The sequence below is a fragment of the Drosophila sechellia genome, chromosome 3R, assembly GCF_004382195.2.
Source record: "Drosophila sechellia strain sech25 chromosome 3R, ASM438219v1, whole genome shotgun sequence".
Lineage (NCBI taxonomy): Eukaryota > Metazoa > Arthropoda > Insecta > Diptera > Drosophilidae > Drosophila > Drosophila sechellia.
The window spans coordinates 9,606,269-9,631,776 of record NC_045952.1 but is presented as its reverse complement, the minus strand read 5'-3'; the positions used below and the strand labels follow the sequence as shown (position 1 = coordinate 9,631,776).

Below are 25,508 nucleotides of genomic sequence, written 5' to 3'. Positions count from 1 at the left end.
TACTAACATTTATGTCGATTTTTATATGACCTAAACAATTATGTATTATAATGATGGCACTACTATTGACAACTATCTACAAATTATTTCTTATAATATATTATAAAATTAATTACATATGTATGTAATTTAGGCGGCTCTTTCCCTTTGTCTATTGTTGTTAAATGCAATTGCTGTTTTAGAACTTTGCAAACAAAATTTTAAAAATAAATAATCAAGGCTAGACACTTTCCTTCTTATACTTGTTTTCAAATATTTTATTTTACATGTCAGGGTTATCTAAAAATATGCCCAGGTGATAGCCTTCAAAACGGGCAAGCACATAAAATTGCTTCTTATAATTAAATGATACCATTAAATTTATCTAAAAATGTGACACAAGCCAGCCGAAGTTTTCGAAACAAAAGGTTGTATAGCCTTAAGATTGCTATAATGTTCCAAAAACCCAACTTAACTGGCATAATAAAAACCATATGCGCAGCTATTATTAAGGCAACAAAGAACCCCTGGCACAGCTATTATTTTTACCTTAACTGTAGGTTGTTAATTTTGAAATTTGCAATTGCCTCGGAAGAAGTGGACACTCCACTCCACTTCGATTCCCCTCACCTGTTCCTTTGTGCCGCAGCCATTAATGTGCTCATATTAGAAATGCCATTACATCGCGCCATTTGTGGCGACTGCAGGGCTAACCACCACTCGGAAAAGTGCCTCTTTTCCTGGGCCAGTGCAGCCAAGCGTGCGAAGCAGTTGTCGAGGGTAATTCCCATTCGTTCTCCGGCTGTTACTGCTGCGGGCCTACGGGTAACCATGGCCAACTACCGCCAATGAACTACTCACTATATCTGCCAATCGATCGACCATATTGCCGGGCCACAACATGTTGCAGGGGAAGCTAAAGAAATATAGTTGGAAGTACGTGAGCGGCATGGACAACCGGCGAATTGTTTGGGCTCAGCAGGCGCTTTTCGCAAAAGCAGGCCCTTTGAAGAGCGCAAATGCCGCTGTCCACTTACGCACTTGCCCACTTCGGACACTCACTGGTCACTGGAAACTTGATCCCGGGCGGAGGACACATGTGCGTGGGCATCCCGGACGAAACTGAGATACTACATACTTAGATGCCCAGTCACACAGGCGCACACATGGCCAGATTGTCTTCAGCAGGAAACGAGCATTTGTAATTACAGCCACAGTGGGGCATAAATAACGCGAGGCCAAAAAGATACGGCCCGCATCCGAGAGATACACGAAAAGCCGAAACCGAGAAACCTGTTCCCACCTGCAGCATTGCGTGTGTGTATGGGTGTGAGTGTGCCTCAAAAACTAAACAAACAAGCCAACGAAAAATACAGCCAGCTATGAAAATGCCTCGTCTACACAGCCCGAAAAAAAAATGAAAGAAACAAAAAAAGATACAAGCTGCTGGTATCCAGAGATACAGTATCTATAGGTCTATATGGCTTTGTCTGCCCGCGAGAATGTACTTCGTTTTTGTCTTAGCCAGCCACGCATTATTTTTCAAGTGCGCTGATGAGCATTTGATTGTTGCAGTCAAACTTTGCCCGGGGCTCCCCCTTTTTTCCCCCTATTTTGGGGCCAATCCAATCCACTCAGCTGCGGTTGGTTTTGCCATCGCTGCGTCTGAAATTCTGACTGGGCTCCTCTTGTTTATTTTCCCAACATTTTTCTCTCACTTGAAGCGCAAAACCGAAATGTAAACCAACCAAACAACCAGTCCAGCCAGCCAGCCAGATACAGATACAGATAAATAGACGCGTCTGTCATCGTGTGCATGTAAACAGCGGCGGGATGGAAGGAGTCTCCGTTCCAGGCCCGATAACAGTCTGAATCCCGATTCCTGTCGCTATCCAAACCAAAGAATTTGAGAGGACTTGGCTGGAATTGTGGTCTTGTCTGTGCAATTTTCCCTTATACAAATAAGATCTAATCTTTTGGAAATTTCTAGAAGTGCTATACTAAATATGGCAATTCTACAGATGGAGACTTGGCTCTTAAGATGCTTCTGAAGATTGAGAACACAGTGAGATATAGATTTGTAAATAATTAATAAAAGGAAAAAGCAATCTTAACATAAAATTTATTTATATTTCTAAAGCTCAACTTGTGCAAAGCTCACATGCCTTACTACTCCTATTACTCAATCGGCTTGTGTAAAATTCCTCCTCATGGTCATTCCAATCTAAACAATTCGCTGAAACTGCATGTTGTATTTGCGCATGGCTAACACTCTTGGCCATGTTTTTGGCCAACTTAGCCGCAAGTGTAGTAGCCACTTATGGCTCCAAGTTCAACGGCAAGTGCAGATTCTTGCCTGGAATGGCTTGTTGCGTGCCTACTCGAGATTGGCAACAGCAGCCATATCCCAATATCGCCAATATCGGCGGCAGCAACGGGTTGCGTTGCTGTTGCGTCTGGAATCTGCAGATTGATTGCCGATCGCTTAGGCCGCTCATGCCGCATTTTTGCACGTTCGCCTAGCGAGGCGCAATAAGAAGCAAGCCAAAAGCCAAAGCAAAAGCAAATGGCCAATATAAATGGGGTTCGAGTCAAAGTTGCCTGCTGCTGCTGATGGATTCCTATGCAACCGCAGCAACTCCAGCTCCAAGAGCAACTGCAGCAACATCAGCAACTGCGACAACCGCAGCAAGAACGCACCTTTTCAGTCATTGAACTTTAAGCTATGCGTTCGTTCGTTCGTTTGTTCGTTCGTTCCTTCGACAACTGGGCCCCAACTCTCCATTGTTGATTGCCCCCACTTCAGGCGCACTTCCCCCACCCAAATGCCTAAACGAGACCCCAACCCCCAAGCCCATCGATACGTTCGAACTGGGAAGATTGGAAGACGATCGCTAGCCGGGGATTTGAAGCACAGCGCTCTTCGATTTTTGATTCTTAACGGTGTGGAGAATGGGCAAAAGACTCGAAATTAATGTGTCTGTCTGGGCTTTGTCTGTTTACCTTAAGCGGTATTTATATGCAGCGCCGCGGGCTGTACATTTTTGAGTAGTTCATTCTTGGGTGCTTCTCCGATATCTCGATAGTGTCGCAGTGGTGCAGCGGATGCGATTCGTGCTGCCTTGATTAATAGCCTTTGGCCGCAGTTGAAGGGCGTCGTTAAAAGCCTTTACCAACTGTCGTTTCGGGGTTTCAAGTTCTTTGGCGGTTTTCAAGTTCAGCGGTGTCTGGTCGTAAACACCTTTGGAAACACTGCACCCGCACTTCGGAGCACGACTTTCTAATCTGAATCATGGGGAGTAGCAAAGTGGGGGGTTTGGTGCTGAACTTGCCCAGGGCCACCTTTCTCGACTCAATCTTCCTCGCGCATTCGATGGCATTTATATTTAATTTTCTCTAGCCAAAAACGTGTTTGCAAATACCAATTCGGACGACCAGCAGATGGTGGGTGTGGGAGTGCACGGAGCGTGGGCGTTAGAACAAAAGCAAATTGTGCGTCGGGAATTCCATCTGCACGCGGTTGGAAAGCGGAAAACACAGAGCAGCCAGCGTGCGATCTCCGTTTATGGATTCGTTCCACAAACCTGTGCACGTAGCACAGGTAAACAGCGTCACTAATCAAAGGGGCAGGACAGGGGAGTTGGAATCGCAGGAGGAGGAGGAGGTGGGGGAGGGAAAAGAGGTCCAGCGACCAGCAGAAAGCCTGGGAAGACCATTACCTTGCATTACCATCGGAATTTCTCAGCAGCAGTCGTCTACACACAGGGAACAGCTACTAAATTGGTCATTCAGTTTTTCGTTATTGTCCAATTCGTGGGATTGTCAAGCTATTTTCATTTTATACATCTTGATTGCATCGAAAAAATGGAATTGAAATATTGAAACAAGTTGTATTTAGTATAGAAAAATAAAAACCATTTGTATTTGTTATCACTATTGAAAGGCTTGAATATCTTCTCCTCAATAGACTTCATTATTTAACCAATATATCAATTGATTGTGCAATTTCTTTGAGTGTATCTACCTTCTTGCCAACTTGTTTCTCGGAATTTCATCGCAAGAACTTCAAGTGCTTTCCTGCCTGTTTTTTTGTTTTCGGGCAGCTTTAAGGTCCAGTCAAGTCAGACCTTCGCTTGGCATTACGTAAATGTGTGTTTGCGGCAAACAAATTGCAGAACTCGCTAAGGAAGAGACAGGGACAGGGAGAGGGAGAGGGAGATGCATAGAAAGGAAAGCCGGCAAAATGGGAAATGGAAACACTTTGTCGCCCGTTTGCTGCTGGTTTCATAATGCGGCCTTAATGTCTGTCTGTCCCTGCTGCCCCTCGTCGCGGCAGGGAAGTCCCCTGCCCTTCCTGGCCTGGCTGTCTGTGCTGATTTCCGGACGACTGATTGCAACGGCAACGGCGACGGCAACTCGTGTTTCATTTTTCACTCTCATTCATCTGGCAAACATCACGCAATGCCGGGCGACAGATGAGCCAAGACTCGCCGCTTTTGACCCTGTCTCCGTTTAGTGTCTTTTTAGTTTTTTTTGTCTTGTTGCCCAGGTAAACGCTATTCCGGGTTTTCAGTGCTCCCAGTGTTCCGGCCATCGTAAACCGCAAACTGTGAGCAAATGGTCCTGCCAAAATGTGTGCTCTATGCTGGCATGTTGCATGCAACCCGTTCCGCACATCAACCCTCCGGTGGACTGCATTCATAATTCACCCTTTTCTAGGGATGGGGGTTACCTGGTCACCTGGGTGGAAGCGTCAGTGCGAAAATTGCTTTGTTTGTGGCATAAAAACAAGTTCTTCCGGCCTAGAATTATCGAGTTCCCCTCGAGCAGCAGGGAGATTCGGTGAAGGCAAGGGTTTCGACCAGCTGATGCGTTGATCAGATCGGGCTCATGTCATATGCAAATTAATCAAAACCTGGGTGTGTGTGTGCTTCTCATATAGGGTTCGGTTTCTAATCCGTAATTGCGGAATGGGAAATCGAAATGTGATGCAACAGCAGCTGCTGTTAACCCTTTTACCACCTATTGTTTAGCCTTGCCAATGCCGCATTAGATTGATCGTTAGATTGACTATGATATAATAAAACAATGTTCTTGGCTGCCTTCCATATATATCTTATCTTCGCCATATGTTTACACACCTTCGATTGCAGCCCAAGGTGCTGAACTATAGTGTTGTAATACTTGGCACGAGGCATTGGTCTAAATATATGGTTATAGGCACACATATTGATTTCAAGTGTGCGCTAAGGGAATTTTCAATAATTCCATAGGCATTTATCAGCTTTTGGATATTGTGTGCCTTGTTTTTAAGTATTGGATTTCCCACTTACATAAGTACTTATCAGCGAAGATTGCTAAATGAGTAACTAAACCATTTCTTCAGCTTCGTTTTACTTCTTCAAAGCTCTCCCATTGAAAGGTGTTATACCTATTTTAATCATTTATGCAAATGTTATAGCTGCCACATAATCTCTTTTTTTAGGGGTTGCTCCTTTTGTAGGAACCACCGCCTTCCGAAAAGGAAACCTTCTCTACTTTACTTTTAACCCACTGCATCCCCTATAGTTGAATACCTTTATCTACTCACGTTCTCTATACGAGGAAACTCAGGCAACAATCGCGTGATCTAATTCGTAGCTCTTTATCTTTTATTCATTGTGTGTCTGCCACCGTGGTTAGTTCCAACTAAAAGTGCGGCATTTAGCCCGCTAAACGATGTGCGGAGGGAGGGAAGGGGGCTTAGAGCTTGCAACATTGCAACATTGCTACTGCGACAATGGAAGCATGGAGGAGAGTGAGTTCCCAAGAGTCGCAATTCATTAGATACGAAACACGTTGCTCTGATTGCCGAGCATGTTACTGAAGGGGCTCAGCTTTTTCAGCAGCTTCTCGTCTGCTTTTTTGTGCGCTTTTCGTTGGATAAGTTTTACATGATTTTGAGAGCATGTTCTGGGAGAATGCGTGAAGATGGAAATGATGGAAACAAAAAAAGGGGGGCAGATACACATACTCGTATAGCCGTGGAGGCTGGGCACTGTCAGCTTGACTGACATCATTTCCGATGTTTATCTTTTCATGTTAACAACTGTAGCAAGCGACATGGAGCACAAACAATCCAATCCTTTGCAACAACCAGAACAGCAAGAACAACAATATGAGCCTTGGCTTTCGGGTCAAGAGCTGTCTGCTTAACTTTTGCCCAGCTTATTTTCCCTTTTTTTTTGGGAAGCCTTAAACGGATAAAAATGACAACTCAATCCAATTGCCCGGAGGCTTGTAAAAGTTCTATCCATTTTCTAGAGTACATTGACCCAAATTCAGTTAAGGTTCAATCAAGTGCCCACTGATTGTGGAGGATTTTTTGGGAAACTTGTTGCTTCTGGTGCTGCTTTCACTTGATTTGCATAAAGACAAGAGCGGGCCGCAACGGTAAAAATGATTTTCCATAAGCGAGGAAAACCTGAAACTCCGCCGAGGAGAATCTCTCTGCGGGAAGTGGGAGCTTGCGCAAGCGGAGAGCCTCTTATGCAGCCGCCTCGTAATGGCCAATTAAGCCGCGTCATGCCGTCAACCAGTCAGTCAACCCAGTCAACGAAGTCAACCCGCTGAAGCTGCATTTGATCAGCTCGCGCGGGAAGCCGAGTGCGTGGGACCTGCCATCGCAATCGCCTCCATTTTGAGTCCAGATGCCAAGTCATCATGGCTGCCCCATTTGGAGTCGCAGCCGGAATTCGGAGTTGTACGCCCAAAAGAGTGGGAGGCCACGCACTGCAAGCTCTAACAAAAAGAAAATAAAAGCTCGGAGTTAGAAAAACACCCAGCAGACAGGCCCCTCCTAGAAAAGCAGGTGGGCAGGTTTGTTATTTTTCGGGTGGAGGCCGGGGGAAGTTGCTCAGCCATAACTCCATGCCCTGCCGGATTAATTACGCACATGTGTGAGCGGGCGAGGCCGCCTTAGGGCTATCATTTACGCTAAATGCACACTGAAAACAGTAATTAGATTGTCTATGCCCGTAAATCCAGCCTGCCACTTGAGATGAAACTCGGGCCAGAGCAGCTGGAGGTTCTACCATTAGGGGTTGCAGCGCCTGTCTCTAATTCCCGGCCGATAGAATGCTCTTAAGCCGAAAAACCAGATTGAGATACATTCGGAGTTGCTATAGCATACTATATAGATACTTTAGTTTTGACACGTGGGCTAGCTAAACCGACAGATGTGTGGTGTGTGTGGAGATCTGCCCGTTGGATAGGCTCGCAAATGGGCATATGTTGCGGTTTTCAAGCCACATTCCAGTTCGGTCGATTCAAGGTTTCTAAAAGTTCAGGAAAACCAATCCCAAAACGATTAAAACCAAAGCTGGCCGATTGAAACCCAGATAGGCAGCCAGAGACCAAGTACTGTGACTCTGACTCTGAATCTGAAACTGACTCCCAACGATGATGGCGTCGGCCACCAAAGATGCCGACGCTTAGATATTGGCTACATTGTGCTGCCATTGTATCTCAGAGATACCCAGATACACACACACACACTGAGTTGTAAGCCCAAACCGCAGAGAAAAAAGTTCCGTAGCTGAGAAATCGTGTTTGGGATGCCGGATTTTCGTTTTCTGGATGCCCTCGCCCTGACTTGTCTGCGGTGTAGGACCAGAAGTTCAGCACGAAATGCAATTACAATGCCCTGACATTGGGGCAAATCGAGAAGATACATGCCAGCAGTTCGATGGAGCCGCATTTTTGTGCGGCCATTGAAGTGGAGAATGATTACGAGTCTGCCAAGCGGAAGAGACGTAAATTATGTTATAACCCACGACGGATATGGCAAAGAAAGCCGGGCTGGCAGACAGGGAAATAAGCCGGTCTTGAGTTGGCAGATTGTTTATTTGAGGGCCAAATACATTTATATGGTATACATTGGCTGAGGAATCCTTGAAAAGGGGATACTCTAAGGAAAACGAAGTCACCCGGTAATCATCGAAATGCAGTAACAATCTGAAGCTGTTGCTCTTTGCTTGGACAGTCAAACGCAGACTATCCATCAATTGGCTGCCAGCCTTTTGTTCCACGTCGCACTTCAATGAGCCGTAAAGAGAGCGACGGATGCGGATGCGGAAGCGGAATTTCTCCGCCCATTTAATTCGCAGTGGGTCAAACGGTTAGGAACAGCTGTGTGGTTACGGTTATGCTGCATTTTTGGGTGGTTACTAATGGTAGGGAGGATTTCGCAGCAGCCGGCACTCAAAGTGTCATCGAATGGATTCGCATCGAAAGGAAATGCGGCATAATTGTTTAACAATGCAACAGAACACAATAATCAACTCGGTATTCAATCCCCAGGCGACTCAACCCTCGAGTTGTTGCCCTAATTTTTTTGTTAGCATTGAATATTGTTTAGAGTTTCCCTCGCCGCTTTTATGGGCCCCTGCCACTTGGCGCATCCGGTGAGTGGCGCTAGTTGATGAAAAAAAAAAAATGAAGCAGAACTGTCACAACCGGAAATGCAACCTGGCGTTTCGATTCGATTTGAAATCGAATAGTGTGTGCACAATGCCATTATAATGAGCAGTTTAGCTAGAAAAGGGGGCGGGGCGGGGCCGGCGAATGCGTGCGCTGCATTAATGAAGGCATAAAACGTTTGCAACTGAAATGAATTGCTGCTTAAGCAGTCCAAACACAACAAATTGTGGCAATAAACGAACGCCAGAGATCAGCGAAAGTTCACGGCTTCAATTTTAATGAGCCCGCTGACCCAATTTCGCGACACGAGAAGGGGAGTTTGCATTGTTTTGCAATTTCCATGGGTGAACAGGGGAAGGGGGGACAGAGACGGGCGGGGGATACCGAGTTCAATAAACTTACCGCATCAAAAGTGCTCCAGTGAAATCCCCACAGGCCGCGACAGCTGTTGTTGCGCTTCAGCGGCAATCTGCGCGGACTCCAGCACTGAGAAAAAATCTTAAATTAAATGAAATAGGTAGTTAAGTGATCGAAATTCTGTAGTATGTATTAAAATTGTTTAGAAAATTCCCTAAAGAATAATGATTGTTGTTTAGACAAGAGCTGTAATCTTAGTGCTTAACCAAATATATCTCCCCAATTGTATTTAGTACTCATTTGTTTTGGCTCAGTGTGATCCTCGCACACTTCCATTCAATCTGTGGGCTGCTGCGATCGCCTCCGTTCCGCCTGCTTGTTTGTCGCTTTTTTATGTGCGATACTAAATGCATTTCGTATCCACAATAAATAAATTCCCTGCGCTCAAAACATGTCAAGAGCAATGACACACAAGCTCCAAAAAAAATATAGCATAGGTCCTCCCTAGGCGGCGTTTGAAAGTGTAAATGAATTTGTTCTTAATTATTATGGGACGATGTTCAAAGCCCATTGGCAATTTGGAGATCGGCGGACCAAGATTCGTTGGCACTGATTTACGAGCACCGAAATGGTGGGGAGCCAAAGGGTGAGCCGTCTTCAAGATGCATGAATTGCTTTTTATGTGGCGGCAAAATTTGGTGGGGAAACAGAGGAAAGCAGCAACAGAGTGAGAAAGCAGAAACATAACATGGTGGAAATTTGTTTCTTTAGTTATCTAACGCCCTGGGAAAATGTTTTCTTTGATGCCCAGACACAATGGCAAATGATGGATTTGTTGAATTTCAACAGCAACGTGTGAACTGCGGCAAAGCAGACAGAGAAATTCGAGATTTTGTGGGGATCCAGAAGACTGGAATTACTAAAGAAATGAGCAGATTTGGAGCATTCCAATTTGGCTTAACTACGTATAATTGGCATCAATTGACCTACTTTACGATTGCCTTAACCTCAGACTAATCCCTAATATACCGGATACTTAATGGGGCTTTTTCCACAGCTTGATTATTAGGGAATCTCTTAATTTTCCATTAATTATCGCATCGTATTAATTTCCATTTTCTATTTGTGTTTTCTCTCTCTGGGATCAAACGAAATTTATGGTCCACTCTGCTGTTTATTTTATTACTAATAGATTCTTTATTTTATCTGCTGCGTTTCTTCTTGCTTCTTTCCATTTCCTTTTCTTTATTGATTTTTTTCCAATCTCAACTGATTTATGCGCTCAATAATTGATTTAGCATTTGTGGCGGTCGAGCGGTAAAGCCATTAAATGCGACATTAAGGGCCAGTTTCAAGTGTCCTTATCAGAAAAGAAGTCCAGCCATTCCACACACTCCCTTCGCCAGCGAAGCAACCTAATTCATTGGTCTCCGTATCCTGTTGGTGTCAAAGTGGCGAAGCAGTCGTAAATTTGGAAGCAGTTCGCCGATATGACAAGTGACTCCAAGTGTTTTATGGACATGTGTTGCCTAATTTATGTTTCAATAAGTATGTCCCCAGTCGCAGATATTCTCCAACCCCGGTGGGGACATAAAAATGTCATAATAACCGATGAAAATGCAATGCAACAAATAATTAATTAAAATGAACAACTGGAAAGGGGATGAGTGGATTGCAACTGTTTCTCTCCGCTTTTTTATGGCATAGAAAATTGAGGAAAATGTTCATTAACCTCTCATATATGAGCTCATGCTGGTAGTAGACATGTTTGGGCTAATAAATCAAAATTAATTTCTTCATTGGAAAGTTCTCTCTCTCTTTGGGGAATTTGTTGACAGGCAGAGCTTTGTTCCATTGATTCCATTTGCTTTGGCAATCTGCAATCCATTTTCGAGATTATATTGACAAACTCGCACTCACATGCGACCTTTCCGATAAGTTCCGACCATGATGGGAATGTGTGTGGTCTGGTCTGGTCTTATCGGCACTTTGATCGGCTTTTGATTTTGTCACCGTTACAGGTGATAATAAAACGCGAACAAATCATTGACAACTAACTGGTTTCAGTGAATCGAGTTTTCTGAGCCACGTTTTTATGACCATACCATACCATTTCCATAAGCATACAGTATACCGTGCCTAATGCAGTCATTAAAGCGCTCTTATCGCTCCCCAGCGTACGATATTTTAAAAGCCATTATAGCATTTTCGGGTTAATTTCGAATTTTTCAATATTTTTACGAGAAAATACGCTTCGGTAGAACTCGCTTTATCAGCTCTGTCTGTCGTTTATTGTTTGTTTGTTTCCTGTCCGAGCAATGGGAAAAGTGTTGACAGCCCAGAGCGGCCCATCGAAACCTAAAAAAAAAAGAAAATAAAATTGAAAACGTATGTGGCGAAGCCAAAGATTATATATACAACAGATACAGATACTTGCCAGCAAGTTGGGGACAAATATTTGCGCTTGGCGCAGTCGAAATGTTTACAATTTATTTACAATTTCATTATTAACGCAGCGCGCTGTTTGCCTTTCCATTGGACGCGTTGTTTGCCGAAGACATTAACGACACCATCGTCGCATAATGAGGCAATAATTATGTTTGAGATAGCGCTGCGTCAAAGACAAAGGTTTGCCATGGTCCCCCATCCCCATCCTTATGCACATCTCACATATCATCTCGTCGCTAGAGCTTGCCACAAGTTTGTGGTGTCTCAAGGACCCAGCACTCGTGTGGCAGTCAGACGTGGCGAAAGGAGTTGGAGCAGAAAGAGGAGCCAGCCTGCTGGAGATTAGTGCTAAATGGGAATCAGCCCTCCCATCTTTACACCGCGGCAAAATCAGACAAAGAACCTGCCATCTAGTGATCCAATATTGCAAGTCTTAAGAAAGAGGTAGATTATATATATAATCATACTTTTTGTGGACTTAGCGTAATGATACCTTGCTCATCAGGGATTATAACCTATTTGACACTACTATGGTGATGCTACTTCTGATTCGTTTTCCCCAGTGTATCCGTATCCCTCGCGGCAGCCATCTCGTGCCCATCTCGACTGTCAACGCACCTAAACAGACACCTTAAATTGCAGATCTTTAGCACTTGATATGCTCCGAAGGGAACGAAGACATCGTCAGCACTTTGGCTTCCTGCTGGGAGAAATCCTCTGCCATTCACCACAATTGTATCTCTATGTGTCCATTTCCCTGTCTGCCGGCTATCTGGAAATTGTCGTCTGCATTTAATGGCAAGCGATAAACATTTGCGCCATGCCCCAGCCAGTCCTGACCCTCAACTCGACTCGACTCATAGTTTTCCTATGCAAATCTGAGCCGCATTCGCATTCCCGACAAATTTTTGGGAAAGTTGACACAATTTGAACCCCTTCAACCAGCTTTGGCCAGTCAGCCATTCAGATGCTCTGAAACAAATAACATCACTGGTCTTTGGGGCTAAAACCGTGAGCAGTGCCTTTCACTTGGCCAGGCTCTTAGCCCGGAGTCCCAAATGGCCAACACCTTGCCAACACCAGACACACTCGGCTAATCGCCGCCTGGCCATCTGCGGAGGAGTCCTCGGCCACAATTTTGACATTATTCTCCATGGAGAGCTCCTCGCGCGGCGACAATGCGGAAAAACAACTTTCGCAAATTCTTTCAATTGAATTTTGCTGCTGTGGGTGGGAACGGAATGTTGACCATCAAAACTGCCAGTGGATGCAAAGGATTTAGATACAATTTATATAAATAAAAGCAGCATATCATATCTGGTTACTGATACTTTAAGATGTTATTATGAGATTTGTTTGGACCGCCAAGTTTCTTAAAAACTGATCTAAACTAGAAACCTTGATTATTAGTCCGCTTTAAAGTAATTTTTCACACAGATTGGAGATCTCTGCTGTGTGTCTTTCACTTTGTCCTTGTTCTGGTGTATAAAATCCTCCCGAAGGCCCCGTTGTCGTCGGCCGACTTTCTAATAAACAAATTGTTGTCGATGTCGCGCTTTGGTTTCGTCCGATAGTCAGAGTTTAATTAACCGCAGCAGCTGGCGAAGAGTAAACTGGCACATTGCCGCTGCGCGGAAGGTGGAGAGTGGGTAGTAACTAGATCCGATGTGGTTTCTCTGTTAGACGCTCGACTAACTTAATCGCACTTACATAGCGTCGCTGCGTTCCAGCGCTATGTCACCTGAGAGGACGGAGTCATCTGATCTGTCCCAGCGAATCCCAGTCATATCTCCAGCGGCCGCAGAGTTCAGAAGTTCAGCCCGGAGCATGGAAACTTTCTAAATGCAACGTCGTCGTTCAACGTTCGTGCAACACAGCAGTTGACAGTCGACAGTGTGGCAATTTGTGTTTGCCCCTTTGCCAGAGATACCGGCAATCTCGATGTTTGTCCCAGCAATTAGCAGCCTCAGTGGCAGTGCAGTAGCCGTGATTATCACCTACCGCCCCATGTACCATGCTGAATGCAAATGCAAAGGCAAATATTTACACGAGTCCCTCAAGGGTTGGCATTGACGCACTTGGCTGGAGGGGAGTGGAGAACATTCACACATATGTACCGTAGGGATGCGAAAGAAGTGTAATTCAATCGGCGGCAGGGCTTCTTGCCGGTTCGAGGACTCCTCGATTGGAGAAATGGCAGGAACGTCTTGAAGGGGTCGCAGGAAACCATAAAAATCGGCCATATGAGAAATGGATGATGAGTGAGGAATGCCTTGGGTTTCATTCACTGGAATGCACGTTCCCAGGACTCGAGCAAGGGTAGCCTGTGTGCCTGTGTGTTTGCCGAAGGACTCATCGCTGCTCCTTTCTCGCTCCGCCAGTTCCTGTTTGCTACCTGCCTGGGAAATACTGGCCCTGCTCTTTAGGGGAATATTATTCCCCTGCTATTTTTCTGCATGTTTGTTTCATGTTTTTTTTTGTTTTTTAACCTTCAGCCCGACTTCCCTGCAGTCTTCTTTTCCGCACCTTTGGCTGGCTGTTCAGCGGGCAAAGTGTTGCCAAATGTTTGCAGCATTTCCTGTTGTCTACGGGGCGTTGTCGCTGCAAAGTTTTGGTCTTTTAACTTTTAGCACGTGTCAGTAAAGAAAAAATGCAAAAGTTGTTCGGCATAAAATAAAGTGAAATAAAATAAAGCCAAGCGTGAGGCGGTGAAACTGTGAAGAAGCCTTGCCTGAATTTAATACCCTTCACACTTCCCCCGTCCCGGCGGAAAGTCAGAGACTGGCTGGCACTCGCACACGCTTTTGGCCATGGCTAAAGTGTCCGGGCGGTAGGCTCTTACCATTGTTCTTTGGCCGGGTTGGAGTGAAAAATGTTAATGCAAAATGCATTACGCCGCCCGCTTGAACTCCGGGTGCCAGACACTCAAAAGATTGGGAGTGGAGTGGAGACGGTGGAGCCGGTGGAGCCGGGTGATGCTAGGCCACTTCTGGCCAAGTGCTGGTGCATAATAGAAATTCCAGGACAGTTGCAGGCTCACGTCACTCCGGCTAAGCATTTAATTAGTATTTATACTGCCGGGACGCGCATAAATTCAGATGCAAATGCGAGAGCGAGTTATGTTTCAGTTGCTGGAGTTGGTAACCTTATATCTTGACTTTGATTAGGTCTTCCAATTAGTAAACTGAGTTGTCTAGTGCTAGGATTAGTTACCAGGAAGCCGATGTTGCCTTTGGAAAAAGGCAAAGGCCAGAAGTGCTGAGCATTATGTTGATGTGTGCGGATGGACTGAATAATAAACTTAACATGGAAGCCATTAAAGCAGGCAAGTGTATAAACGTCTGAAAAGTGCTAGACACTTTGTTTACAAGTAATCACTTAAGGTGGGTGGGAATATTAAAGTAGGGAAGTGAGGGGGCAACGGAAGAGGAAGTTAACGTTTTTAACGGCAAAAACATATTGTATCACTAATTACCAAAAGGTGTTAAGCGCCATGTAGGGAATACTTCCCAGTTGCTCAGGAATTCATAGTTTACCATTACAAAAAGTCGCAGATAATAAAGCTATTTCTAAGCAAAACCCAAAGGCTGCAGCCATCATCTCACTTATCATATATGCAATCATGCTTGTAACTACTGTCTTAAGCTCCGTTCCCAAGCTCCAAGACAGAGCTTCCAGTCGTGGTTCAAGGTTGTCGGTGAAACGAATCGCATTTACCAATATGTAAATCTTCCCAGCCCTTGGCCCCTCGACGTTTTCCAATGAATAGCAAATAGGAATCCATCTGTACGAGCATTCCGCACTGATCGATACCTTCGTTACCCGGCAACATACTCTTACGTATGTATGTATATGCCTCAACGGGGGGCACTTAGGAGCCCTCGACCGAACTTGACTCGACTTGAGACTCTTCCACGAAATGGCGAAACCCGTTTTGGGTCTCAGCCTCTCGGGTCCAAGAGTGTCTTTCAATTGTATTCAATGCTAACTCAATTGCTCTGGCCGAGGGCTACATGGTTATATGGCCATAGCTTTGGCTGTCTAACCGATTCCATTTCGCCCTGGCAGGGGCAATTGAGGCACACTCGAGAGTGGGAGGCGGCGCGCACGGGGTGGGCAATTTGTTTTTCTAGAGCTGAGACAAAGCAGGCGCTGCGAGATGGAAGACAAAAGACAAAAAAAAAAATAAGCGGAGGCACCAAAAGAAATCGACTTACTTAGCATCTTGGCGATGGGTCATGGGAAACTGGGAACGAGATATGGCGTAGGGATAGGTCCAGGACTTAAGACCCAAACCGGATGTGGATGTGGATGTGATGGCTGCCTTTCACTTCCTCCCTATCTCACTCTTTTCAAGTTCAAGTCAAACATTGGCCATAATCTCCGCGCGTCAGCTGCACCACTTTTTATGCTCGCACAATATTTGACTTAAACCACATCCGAGTATCGGGAAACTCCAAAAATAAAAAAGGTGCCAAGGCAAATGAGCTGTTAAAAATATAGGGAGCCGAAAGCCGGAAAATGTCGCCGAAGGGAAATCCCCGCTAAAGTGGTTGCCACTCGCAATCTCCGGATAAATCTTCTTTCACATCCATCTGGCGATGCGAAGGGACGTGAAAAACTCGATGGCACCGCGTACATTTTTGGGCATTCAATTTAATTTTAGACACAAAAACCCAATAAAATTGCCGCTGCTGCTGGGTGCATTTATTTTTGTTTTTCACCCCGCAACAGCGAGCACTTCCGCAGGGTTGGAGGAAAAGCGATGGAAAAGCGGGATGAAAACCGGGGAAAAGGCGCTCGATGAGGATGTGCAGCTCTTAATGATATCAGTCGCGCTGATCGGTGGCTCTTGCCTCAGTGGTGTTTTCCTTCACAAACACGCCCGTACGCGATGGAATTTAAAGTAAACTTATCCCGCGGGTACTCGCTGAAAAACGCATGTCACTTAAATTTATTGGCCGCAACAACAACAAGAACAACTGCAACTACAACTGGGAAAACCAACTGCAGTGGCATTTGGTGAGATGCATTTTTCATTCAATTTCCAGTCTGGGTCTGATGTTGCATTTTATGTTCTCCCCGGGGCTGTAAAATCGATTGATAGACACGGATCATGATTGAAGTTGAATGCCTGCGGGGGCGGCCCTCAAATGTTTAGCAGCAAATTTTACGTTTTCATTTAATTACTTTACATGGCCGTAAAGTCATAAAGTCAGAACCCCACCCCCTTCACCCGCCCTCGAAAGCCATTTCATAATTAAGCCCTGGCGGAAGTCAAGTCTTACTTAATCAACCCAAAAGCCCGACTCGAAGTCTTATTAATTGGAGCGCAAAATGGGGCGAAGACAAAAAATACGCTAATTGCTATCACGTCAAGTGCTCCGGGGTCAATTAATTTAAATAAAAGCCAAGTTGTCAGGCCTTACGACGGCCTGAAAAAAAGCGAACTTAATTAAAACTGCGCGAAGCTGTCATCGATAGTTTTGTGAGTTGTAACTAAAAATGAATGAATCATCGCAAGTCGACGCTATGTTGTTTTAGTGCTAAACAATTCCTTAGAAATCAATATCAATCAATAGATAGTATTAAATGGTTTTCATTATGTGAAAGCATAATCCTTATGAAAACAGAAATAGAAGAAAAAAGAAAACAGCTGAGCATTTATTTGTAATTATTTGCATAAATATTATTTAAAGGCAGGTGTCTTTTCTGTAGACTATATGCACACACTTCGAATCAGCTTATAGCGAGAAGAAGCACAGATTACCCATAAGCTGGGTATAATTCTTCGTAACTATTTTTGATATGCCTGAAAAGGACGTGCCAGCATTTCGCATCACTTCAATCTTTAATCCCCTTTAAGCCCGATGAATCGTGCGTTATCTGTCATCGGGCAACCTAATGAAAAGAGTTCACCCTCGCACATAATTCAGATCATTAGTCCTGGCCAGGCTTACTCACTTTCTCCCAATCCAATCCAATCCGCTCTCCTCACCACCGCCTGGCGACCACATTGACCTTTTATGGCCTGTAGCCGTGGGCTTGGCAAATCAGAATCACGTGACTTGCCCACTTTTATTGGCAGTGCGTTCGCGTGGGTGTGTCGGCCTGCTTTTGGATTGATAGAGGTTTTGCAGCAGGGCATAAATCAGTTTTAATAGTGCAGCTGGAGAACTCAAGCGGCAGCCTGTGTCTTCGCCGAAATGAAAGAAGAATGCGATACGCATATGGGGACTTAGCAGCCCGTTTAATGAGATTTTGCAGTCGAAAGAGCAACGAGCGAATACAATTTTATTTGCCATTTCTGTCAACATTTTGCTGTTTTTTTTTCCTTTTTTTCCTCTGCTGGCAACGTTTTTACTGTCGCATTACGTGCAACATTTGCCCGTTGATTGCTTGGCGTATGAATGCCGCCCATTTCCCCCATCGCCTGGAAAACCCGAGGGCATTGCATAAATTTGTCTAGCTGTTGTTGTCCGGACTCTACAATTTATGCGCTTGTGGCGCCCCAAAATGTGGCGGTGACTTTTGTTTGCCGCTTGCCGAAAATTTGCTAAAATACAACCTAAAATAGCAAAGCCAGCCCAGTAAATCCGAAAGCAAAAACTTTTGGCCATAAAGCACATGTGACTACGTCGGCCACATCACACATACCAACCCATCTGGCTGCTCATTGCGTATGGGGATATGTGTGTTATCCGAAATGTGTATTTGTTTATTTTGCAATTTTTGAATGCAGAACACATTTGCCGTTCGTGGCTTTAAGCTTGACAAAATCTTCCCTCATAAATCATCATCCTCCAGCAGCAGAATGCTGAAAATTGTCGGTGATAAGCGCACTGCTTTTTCCACTTTGAGCTTTGGCGTTATACAAAATGAAAAGTGTTTTTCTTTGATAAATTAACCACAAAGGTTATCAGTACTTGGGCTTAGAAAACCAGACGCGAAAGAAAAGAGGCTTCGTTTTGATGGATGTCCCACATCATTTTCCAAGACTTTAGGTGTTACCCTTAAAACTGAACGAATAAATCTTGCAGATGCTCATATAAAATGGAATTTAATCTTTAAATATTAAGCTTTATATGCATATTTTATATGTTTTTGCAACTCAAAGGAGCATTCATTCCTCTGCAGTTTCAACTCACGTTTCTTTTCTCGCGTTTCCTTTTTTCTACATAATTAATTTATCACTTGGCTTTCATTTTTATCGCATCGGATGTCGCAGGACCTTCATTTCCCGTTGTCCCTCCTGGGGGCCAGACCCCAAATGTGACCCTTAATTGCTTTAAATGTCATTACGACACTTACGCACAGAGCGAGCAGTCGCAGCTTGGAGCTCGGAACTTGGAGCTTGGAGTACTGATATCCATGGTCCGTGTCTGGCTGTCAGCCAGAAAGAATCGCAGGGCCAAGGGCAGCACTCAGTCTTTAATTTGCCTGGCTGCGCCTGCAATTGTTTTCGCTTTAAATAATTAAATTAAAGTGGGCAGCCAACTGATTGAAGGAGCCTCCAGTCTCTGCCCAATGGAGCAGCTTGCTCGCGACTGCCGGCACTCGATGCAATTGTTTTCGGCTGGGGAAATAAGGAGGATATTGAACTCTAACCTGGCGCAATCAGCGTAATTAAGACAGCCACGGCAATAGCTTATAAATCATTTATTGCCCAAGACATTATCGCCATCGACTGCTGGTGCACGAAGCATAGTATTAGTGGAAGTGGTACCCACTCCGCCCTCTTAGAACTCGTTTTGTGCAAATTATGCTACGGAACGCGTTAGTCTATGACAGATTGTATCTGCCAGATACAGCATACATATATGTATGCACCATATATAGCTATTCGTGGATGCCGACGTGCCGGCGGAGCTTTTATGCTGCACGTACCGGCGTCTCTCTGGGCGTCAATTTATGGCCAGGGTAAAAATTGTGCTAAAAAGAGCCAGCACCGCTGCACTTAGGAGCAGCAGCTGGCCTGCTGGGTACTCCATTCCGTTCTCTCTAGTTGGCCAACATCTTGTGCAAATCTCATTTACTTGCGGCTTTACTTGCCACAGTCACACACGAGTTGGATTGGAGTATCTGCCGCCACAGAGCATTGCTCCATACGTGTCAATGTGGCCCGGGCCTTGGCAAATGCACTTTTGATATATTGGCTCTGGGCTTATTGGTTTTTCATCGGGCGTTAGTCGGATTGAATTCAGGAGGGGGGACTCCGGGGGCACTTTGATTTGCGGCCTCCTATAAATTTCATCGCATTTGACATGACAATCGAGGGATGTCAACAGAACAGAAGGCAGGCGCCAAGTTGCAAATAGCGTGGTAATCCGATATACCCATGCGGATGATCTCGTTGGGGTATGCAAATCTGGCCAACAAAGCTGGCAAAGAGTTATTTAAATAAATATTATACAAATTCCTATAGAAATCCCACTAAAAGATTGATAAAAAAGTATAAGGCATTGCGTAATCGAACTTCTTTATCAGGTACATTCATATATATAGGAAATATAATACTTTCTACCAGTTACTTGCCAGCTTGTAGAGCATTTACTGTTCGGCCTGATCCAATTCGACCACAAATCACTTCGAACATGTTTGACAATTGTCGTTGGATAACGGCTAAATCGCCATAAAAGTGTATAATAGCCATATAGAGGGCTCATGCCATGTACTACCATAATTGTGGCTTGGGCCAGGCTATGATCTCCGTCCAGGCGGCATGGAAATAGTTTAAGGCAATCTCCAGACGGGATTTGTGTCAATCTCTGTGGGCAACGATTGCTATCTGTCGCAGCCTACATGGCATGGCTTTGTGTACATAGGTTTATGTACAGATGTGTACACAGACATTCCTGCGCACATGACTCACAAATAATGTGCAATGGCAGCCATGACCATGGTCGTCACCCAGACGTGACGACGCCCCCGGATTCCCTTGGCGCCCTTGGCCCTCTGAGCGTATTTTGAGGAAAATAATAATTTTTGCCAAGTTAATTTGCCATTTCCGGCGACGGCTGCTGTCAGCTTCCGTTTGGCAGACAGACATGGAATAAAAGGAGTTGCACCTGAGCATGCTTAATTGAATTTCGCATTTGGCCGAAATTAACAGCCAGTTCGGAGGAGTTTTTGTTTATTTTGAGTGCCTCTTATACTCGCATCTCGACTGGCAGCGGGTCAGCGGGATTGGAAATGGGAATTGGGGCTGGATGGGGATGGAGATTCTGTGCGTGCCAATGTCTGCGCACTTGAAATGGCTAATGGGGGAAGACGCGGCGCATTGCTGCTGGCACTGCTTTCTGTCCCCCCGAATCTCGGATCGAGAGATTCTGAGCCATGCGTCTTCCAGTGGCGCACAGAACGTCAAAATGCGGCCCCAATGCCATGAAATTGCCTGAATTTAGCGCTAGGTTGCCGCCGTTTCTCTAGACCATCTCCCGTTTTTTTTTTTTTTTTTTGTCTGCTGGCAGCGGTCCAGCCATGTCTCCTCCAAGCTCTGTGAGTCCATACCCCGCTTCCTCCGTCTCCATTCTATGGCCATGTCAAGTGACTTTGCTCTGGGCTTGTTAATCTACGAGTGGATGCTTCTGCTGCAGCTTCTGCTATTTCTGCTTCCTGGTAGTTGCTGCTCCCCGGGCTTTGTTTTCATTACCGACCAAGTCCACATGGCGGCCTATTAAATGCAAAAAGTGCAGACAGCCAGAAAGACAAACGGTCGCCGGGCCTTCCAAGCTCACTCCCTTCCTGTCCACAAACTGGCCACCACTGCCGAGAGAAATAAATATGCATGTTGCAGGAGCACCAGCTCCGTGGCATGTGGCCGGGTTATTAAAGTTAATTACAATTCTTCCTGGCATTCATTTTTTCACGAAACGATAATTCTGATTTTTTTTTAATGCTGTGTCCTTGCTCTGTGGCGATTTTTCCACTCTATTAATTTTCGTGTTGATTTATTTGCGGCATCGCCTTGTTTTTGCTTCCTTTGTTTACAGACTGCAAAATCAGAGGCGAAAAATACGATCGCCATGTGGGCTAAATTGAAACTGAATCGTTGGAATGGGCTTGGCCATTTTCCATTTCCATTTCCCCTTTGGGGCACATCCAGTGGATGGACGAACTGGAGCGAACAAGCACGCAGCTGGGCGGGCATGCTGTTTCTATTAGATTACATGAAAAGCTCTTTGATTATCTGCTGATGATAGTGATCGATGCCGGAATTGAATAACATGAGATGAAAGCCGTCTCTGATCTCGTCGTGGATTAATGAAAACAGATTACTTGCACTTGGGAAAAGGCTGCAAGAAAAGAACTCTGAATTTAAGATGAAAGACTTAATTTAAGGGTTTTAGACCTTTAGACCATTAGACTTAGTTCATAACATTTGAAACATTAAAAGAATATGCAGTACCCATTCTAATTTGAATTCTTCCCTTTCTGTTTCAGCTGAAAGCGACCTGCTCACCTTTGCACAGCGCAAACACCACTTCGAGACGGACAAGTCATTCCAGCAGGAGCTCTTCACCGGCGAGACCCGGCCTCTGAGTGTCCGGCAGCTTTACACGGAGGCTGGTAAGGAGCTGCCGGTGGCCACCGGAGCCACTGCGACAGCCCTCGCCTCCTTGGCCCACTCGCAGTCGCTGATCCCGTCCCGTTCCATTTCCTTCAACGGCGAGGTGCTGTCCAGCGATCACGAAGTCCTGCAGCTAAATGGATCCACGGACACGGAGGATCATCTGCTGTGCGTGTCGGACTTTGGCAATGCCAACCGCAAGCTGCGCACGCGCATCGATGCCGAGATCGAGATCCGACTGGTGAGTACCAAGCATTTTTCCGGGCTAACTGGTTTTGGTTTCCAAGTTAACTGGTAACCGTTAGAGGCTAGTTCTGGCTGCAGGTAACACCGTCCGCAGTTATGCATCATGCATAAATAATACGTTTGCTGAACGGAACGACGACCACCCGAAAAAAAATCGGACTACGACGACCTCATGTGTGTGGTCTCTGTGTGGCTGTGCGGCTGGCACTTCCTTCCATTCACCAGCTGGTTTGCCTCTGAAAGTTAATGCGAAAACCCCCCTTTTTGCATTTGCCGGCCAACTGTCGTCCAAACATTTGCTCCACATAGACCGCACGGCCACCCAATCATTGTCATGGCTCTTTGGTGCTGCTGATGATGATGATGATGACGGGCAGAACGGGAACGGGAACGGCAACGGGAACAAAGACCACACACACGCCTCGGACACAACTCCATCAAACATCGCCTATCTGCAGTTTGCTAATGGCCAACGAGGAGCAGCTCATGGCATGACTCCATCAACGGCGCTGCAAATCATTTCGAGTTAGTTGACTCGTTTTAATTGCCCAACTGACGACCCACGCCATCGTTGCTTGGCAAGCTATGATGCAGTCGTTAGGGAAGATTTTGCAGTCTGCGCTTGGGCTGGACAAATTCATTGAATCATGGCAGTTTAATTGGGGCATCTTAATTAGACACTGCTGTGGTAATTATGTAAGGCAGTGGGAAACTATATTAAATTGGCAATCAGTCTTGGTACTAAAAAACAGAAACCTTTTGGGTAGCAATTAGATTCCTAGTCATGCAATTTCTATAGCACTTTTTGGTTGGCTCTTAAATCGTGGTAGCTAAACCTGGAATATTGAATCCAATTTAAAATTATCTGCATTAGAACCACTTAATTGAGAACAGGATTAGATTATCCTTATCCACCAAACAATTTAGTCGCGAGCAATTCGAATCGATAAGAAAGATTTAGGTATTAAGGGATTTTCTTCGTTTATTTCGCCTAACAATTCTTTGCGCTGATATCAGAAAATTTCAGTTAATTTGAGCTAACGCGCTCCGTGCAGTCGACCCATTTGGTCTCCGAATCCTTCTTTGTCGCCGTCGTCTCTTGTTTATCTTTTAGCCGGGCCATTAGATAAGCTGTGCAAAGACAAACAGCCAATGGCCAATATCTGCAGACGGCGATGATGCCAATGGCAACCAACAGTAACTCTGCCAAATACCAACAACAGCAGCTGGAAAATCGACGCGACGACAACGACGACGACGACAACTTGGATCCCTGTTCAATAGGTTGCCAAACTTGTTTTGGCAAAAACAACGCCGGTTGTCAATCCCAGTCGACTGTCGCCAGCTATCCTGGTTTTTTTTTCTCATTTTTGTTTTTGCCAGCTCCAATCGACTTTTAGCTCCATTCTGTCGACTGCTTCTTAATAAAATGACTTTTAATCCTTTTCGCATTGCGTTTGACGTTAGTTGGCCTCAGTCTTCCGCTCCGATACACCGCAAAAGAGGTTGCCGAAGAGCTGCCCAACGAGATCCAGACAGGAGTTCAGCTCCAAAGACGACGGTTGGGCCATTAGCGCTCTGCGGTTTATTGGTTACGGCAGCCACTATCTCAAAGATGGCCCATTTGGGCGGCTCTCGCTGTCGTTGTTGTTGCCGTATTTGCCCGTCTTGACGGCACTTAAATTGCATTATTATATACGGCTCGACATTTATGTGCAAATATTTTATCGTTCAAAGTTGGACACATTTGCTTCGCTTCGTCCATTGATGGAAAAAGAGCCGCAAAAAGAATTTGGCTGCTGCTCTCAAAAGAAAGGAGAAAGAGCCAAGGCCCAGACTCATTGTCGGATTCAGGCATTTCGTTATGGCCTAAACTGCCTCACTTTGGCCATAGGAAATCTAGCTCAAGTGTGTTTTTATGTAGATTTTCCATGGAAAATCCATGGTGGGTGGGTGTAATTTACGAATTTTTTTGGGGGATGAAAAACTGCTGAGTTGGGGCACCATGTAAGTTGCTCCCCCATCCACAGTTATTTTTCAATTGTTACAATTGATTCAAGCAGTCGTCGAATCGAAAATCAAATGAAACGATTGCGCTTTTTCCTTATTTTTTTTTATTAGCTTAATTTACTTTAGACCAGCAGACAATCCGAATCTGTGGAATGTGTGTCCAAGGCAAATAGAAAAACAACCATTTTAAATAATTGTACTGCCTAATTGTTTACTTGCATGTTGGCATTTGTAAAATAAAATGTTTTGGGTTTCCAAATCCTCTGTTTGTTTGGACAGTTAGACATATTGGTTTTATAACTAGACCAAAGCTGTTATGGCATCAACCATCTCACGGAAGTGGTTGCCCCTTTATTGTTTTTAATTAATCTGATTGATTTTCGCTTTCGTAACAAAGTGTAGGACGCGTGTTAAATTTTCGGCAGATTTCAAAATCGCGTGACTTGTCCCAGTTTGCGGAGAGCATAGAGAATGTCTGCGCAAACACAGCCAAACACACATTTGCCATAAAGGCATATGGTATATTCGTGACAGGCGGCTCTCTTGTGCGGCTAATTAAGGACCTGTCCACCGGAACATGAAGCATACATACGTGGATCATAAAACATTAATTTTGCATGCCAACTGCCTAATTATGGCGATGTTTCAACTCTTTCCTCGCTCCTTCTATCCCTTTCAGCCCGCTGCCATCGAGGATTTGCGGAAGTGGACGTCCAGCGAGGCGCTGGGTGATGTCACCGTCACGCCGGATTGCATGCATCACGTGGACACCTCGGTGAGCACCTCGCTGGCCATCGGCGAGAATGGCATCCTGACCCCGGCACTGTCCCCGTCCGTCCTCTCCGCCGACGCCGTCGATGCCCTCTACGCCCAGAATCTGAGCCAGGCGGCGGACAGCTCCCGGCACAACCACCACACGCAGGCCCTCATCCCGAACGATATCAATAAAGACGTGCCTTTGAACCATCGCTTGCCTTCACCCGAGGAACAGACCAAGCAGATTGCCTTAAAGTGAGTAACTCTAAATTAATTTAAAATTAATTTAAAAGCTTAGTTTTTAGTAGGGAAAATTGCAACTCAACTACTGCGAAATTCAAAAATCTAGTAGTACAAAATTAGTAATAATTATTCTAAACTCAACGTGCAACCGTTTGAGATTCACTGTGCCTTATAATTCACGTACAGTTTTATGAGATCTGGCACATTGTTATCCCCCTTTTTTCCAATTTTAAACATGATTTTAATGGGTTTTTTTATGCAAATTTCGCGGCAACTATTGTTTTTTTTCTGTTTCATGACGCACAAAAAAGAATAGCTATTAACAGCATGGCTCGCATAGCATTTAGTATATGCTATACATTTTTCCAACGTTCAACTGTCTGCGTTTGGAGCACGAGATGTTTGCTCATCGAGCGCATCGGTCGAAACAAAAAATGCT

The 25,508-nt window shown here is 45.0% G+C and overlaps 1 protein-coding gene across 2 annotated transcripts in view; it reads left to right on the top strand.

The window, feature by feature from the left end:
• Nucleotides 1-25,508, top strand: part of LOC6620517 (serine-rich adhesin for platelets) — a 38,195-nt gene that overhangs the window by 2,625 nt on the left and 10,062 nt on the right. For both annotated transcript variants that reach the window (XM_032723034.1, XM_032723035.1), the window contains exons 2-3: nucleotides 21,688-22,055; nucleotides 24,750-25,081. In XM_032723034.1, the coding sequence (XP_032578925.1) occupies nucleotides 21,688-22,055; nucleotides 24,750-25,081 (700 nt within the window). The remainder of the gene's footprint in view (nucleotides 1-21,687; nucleotides 22,056-24,749; nucleotides 25,082-25,508) is intronic.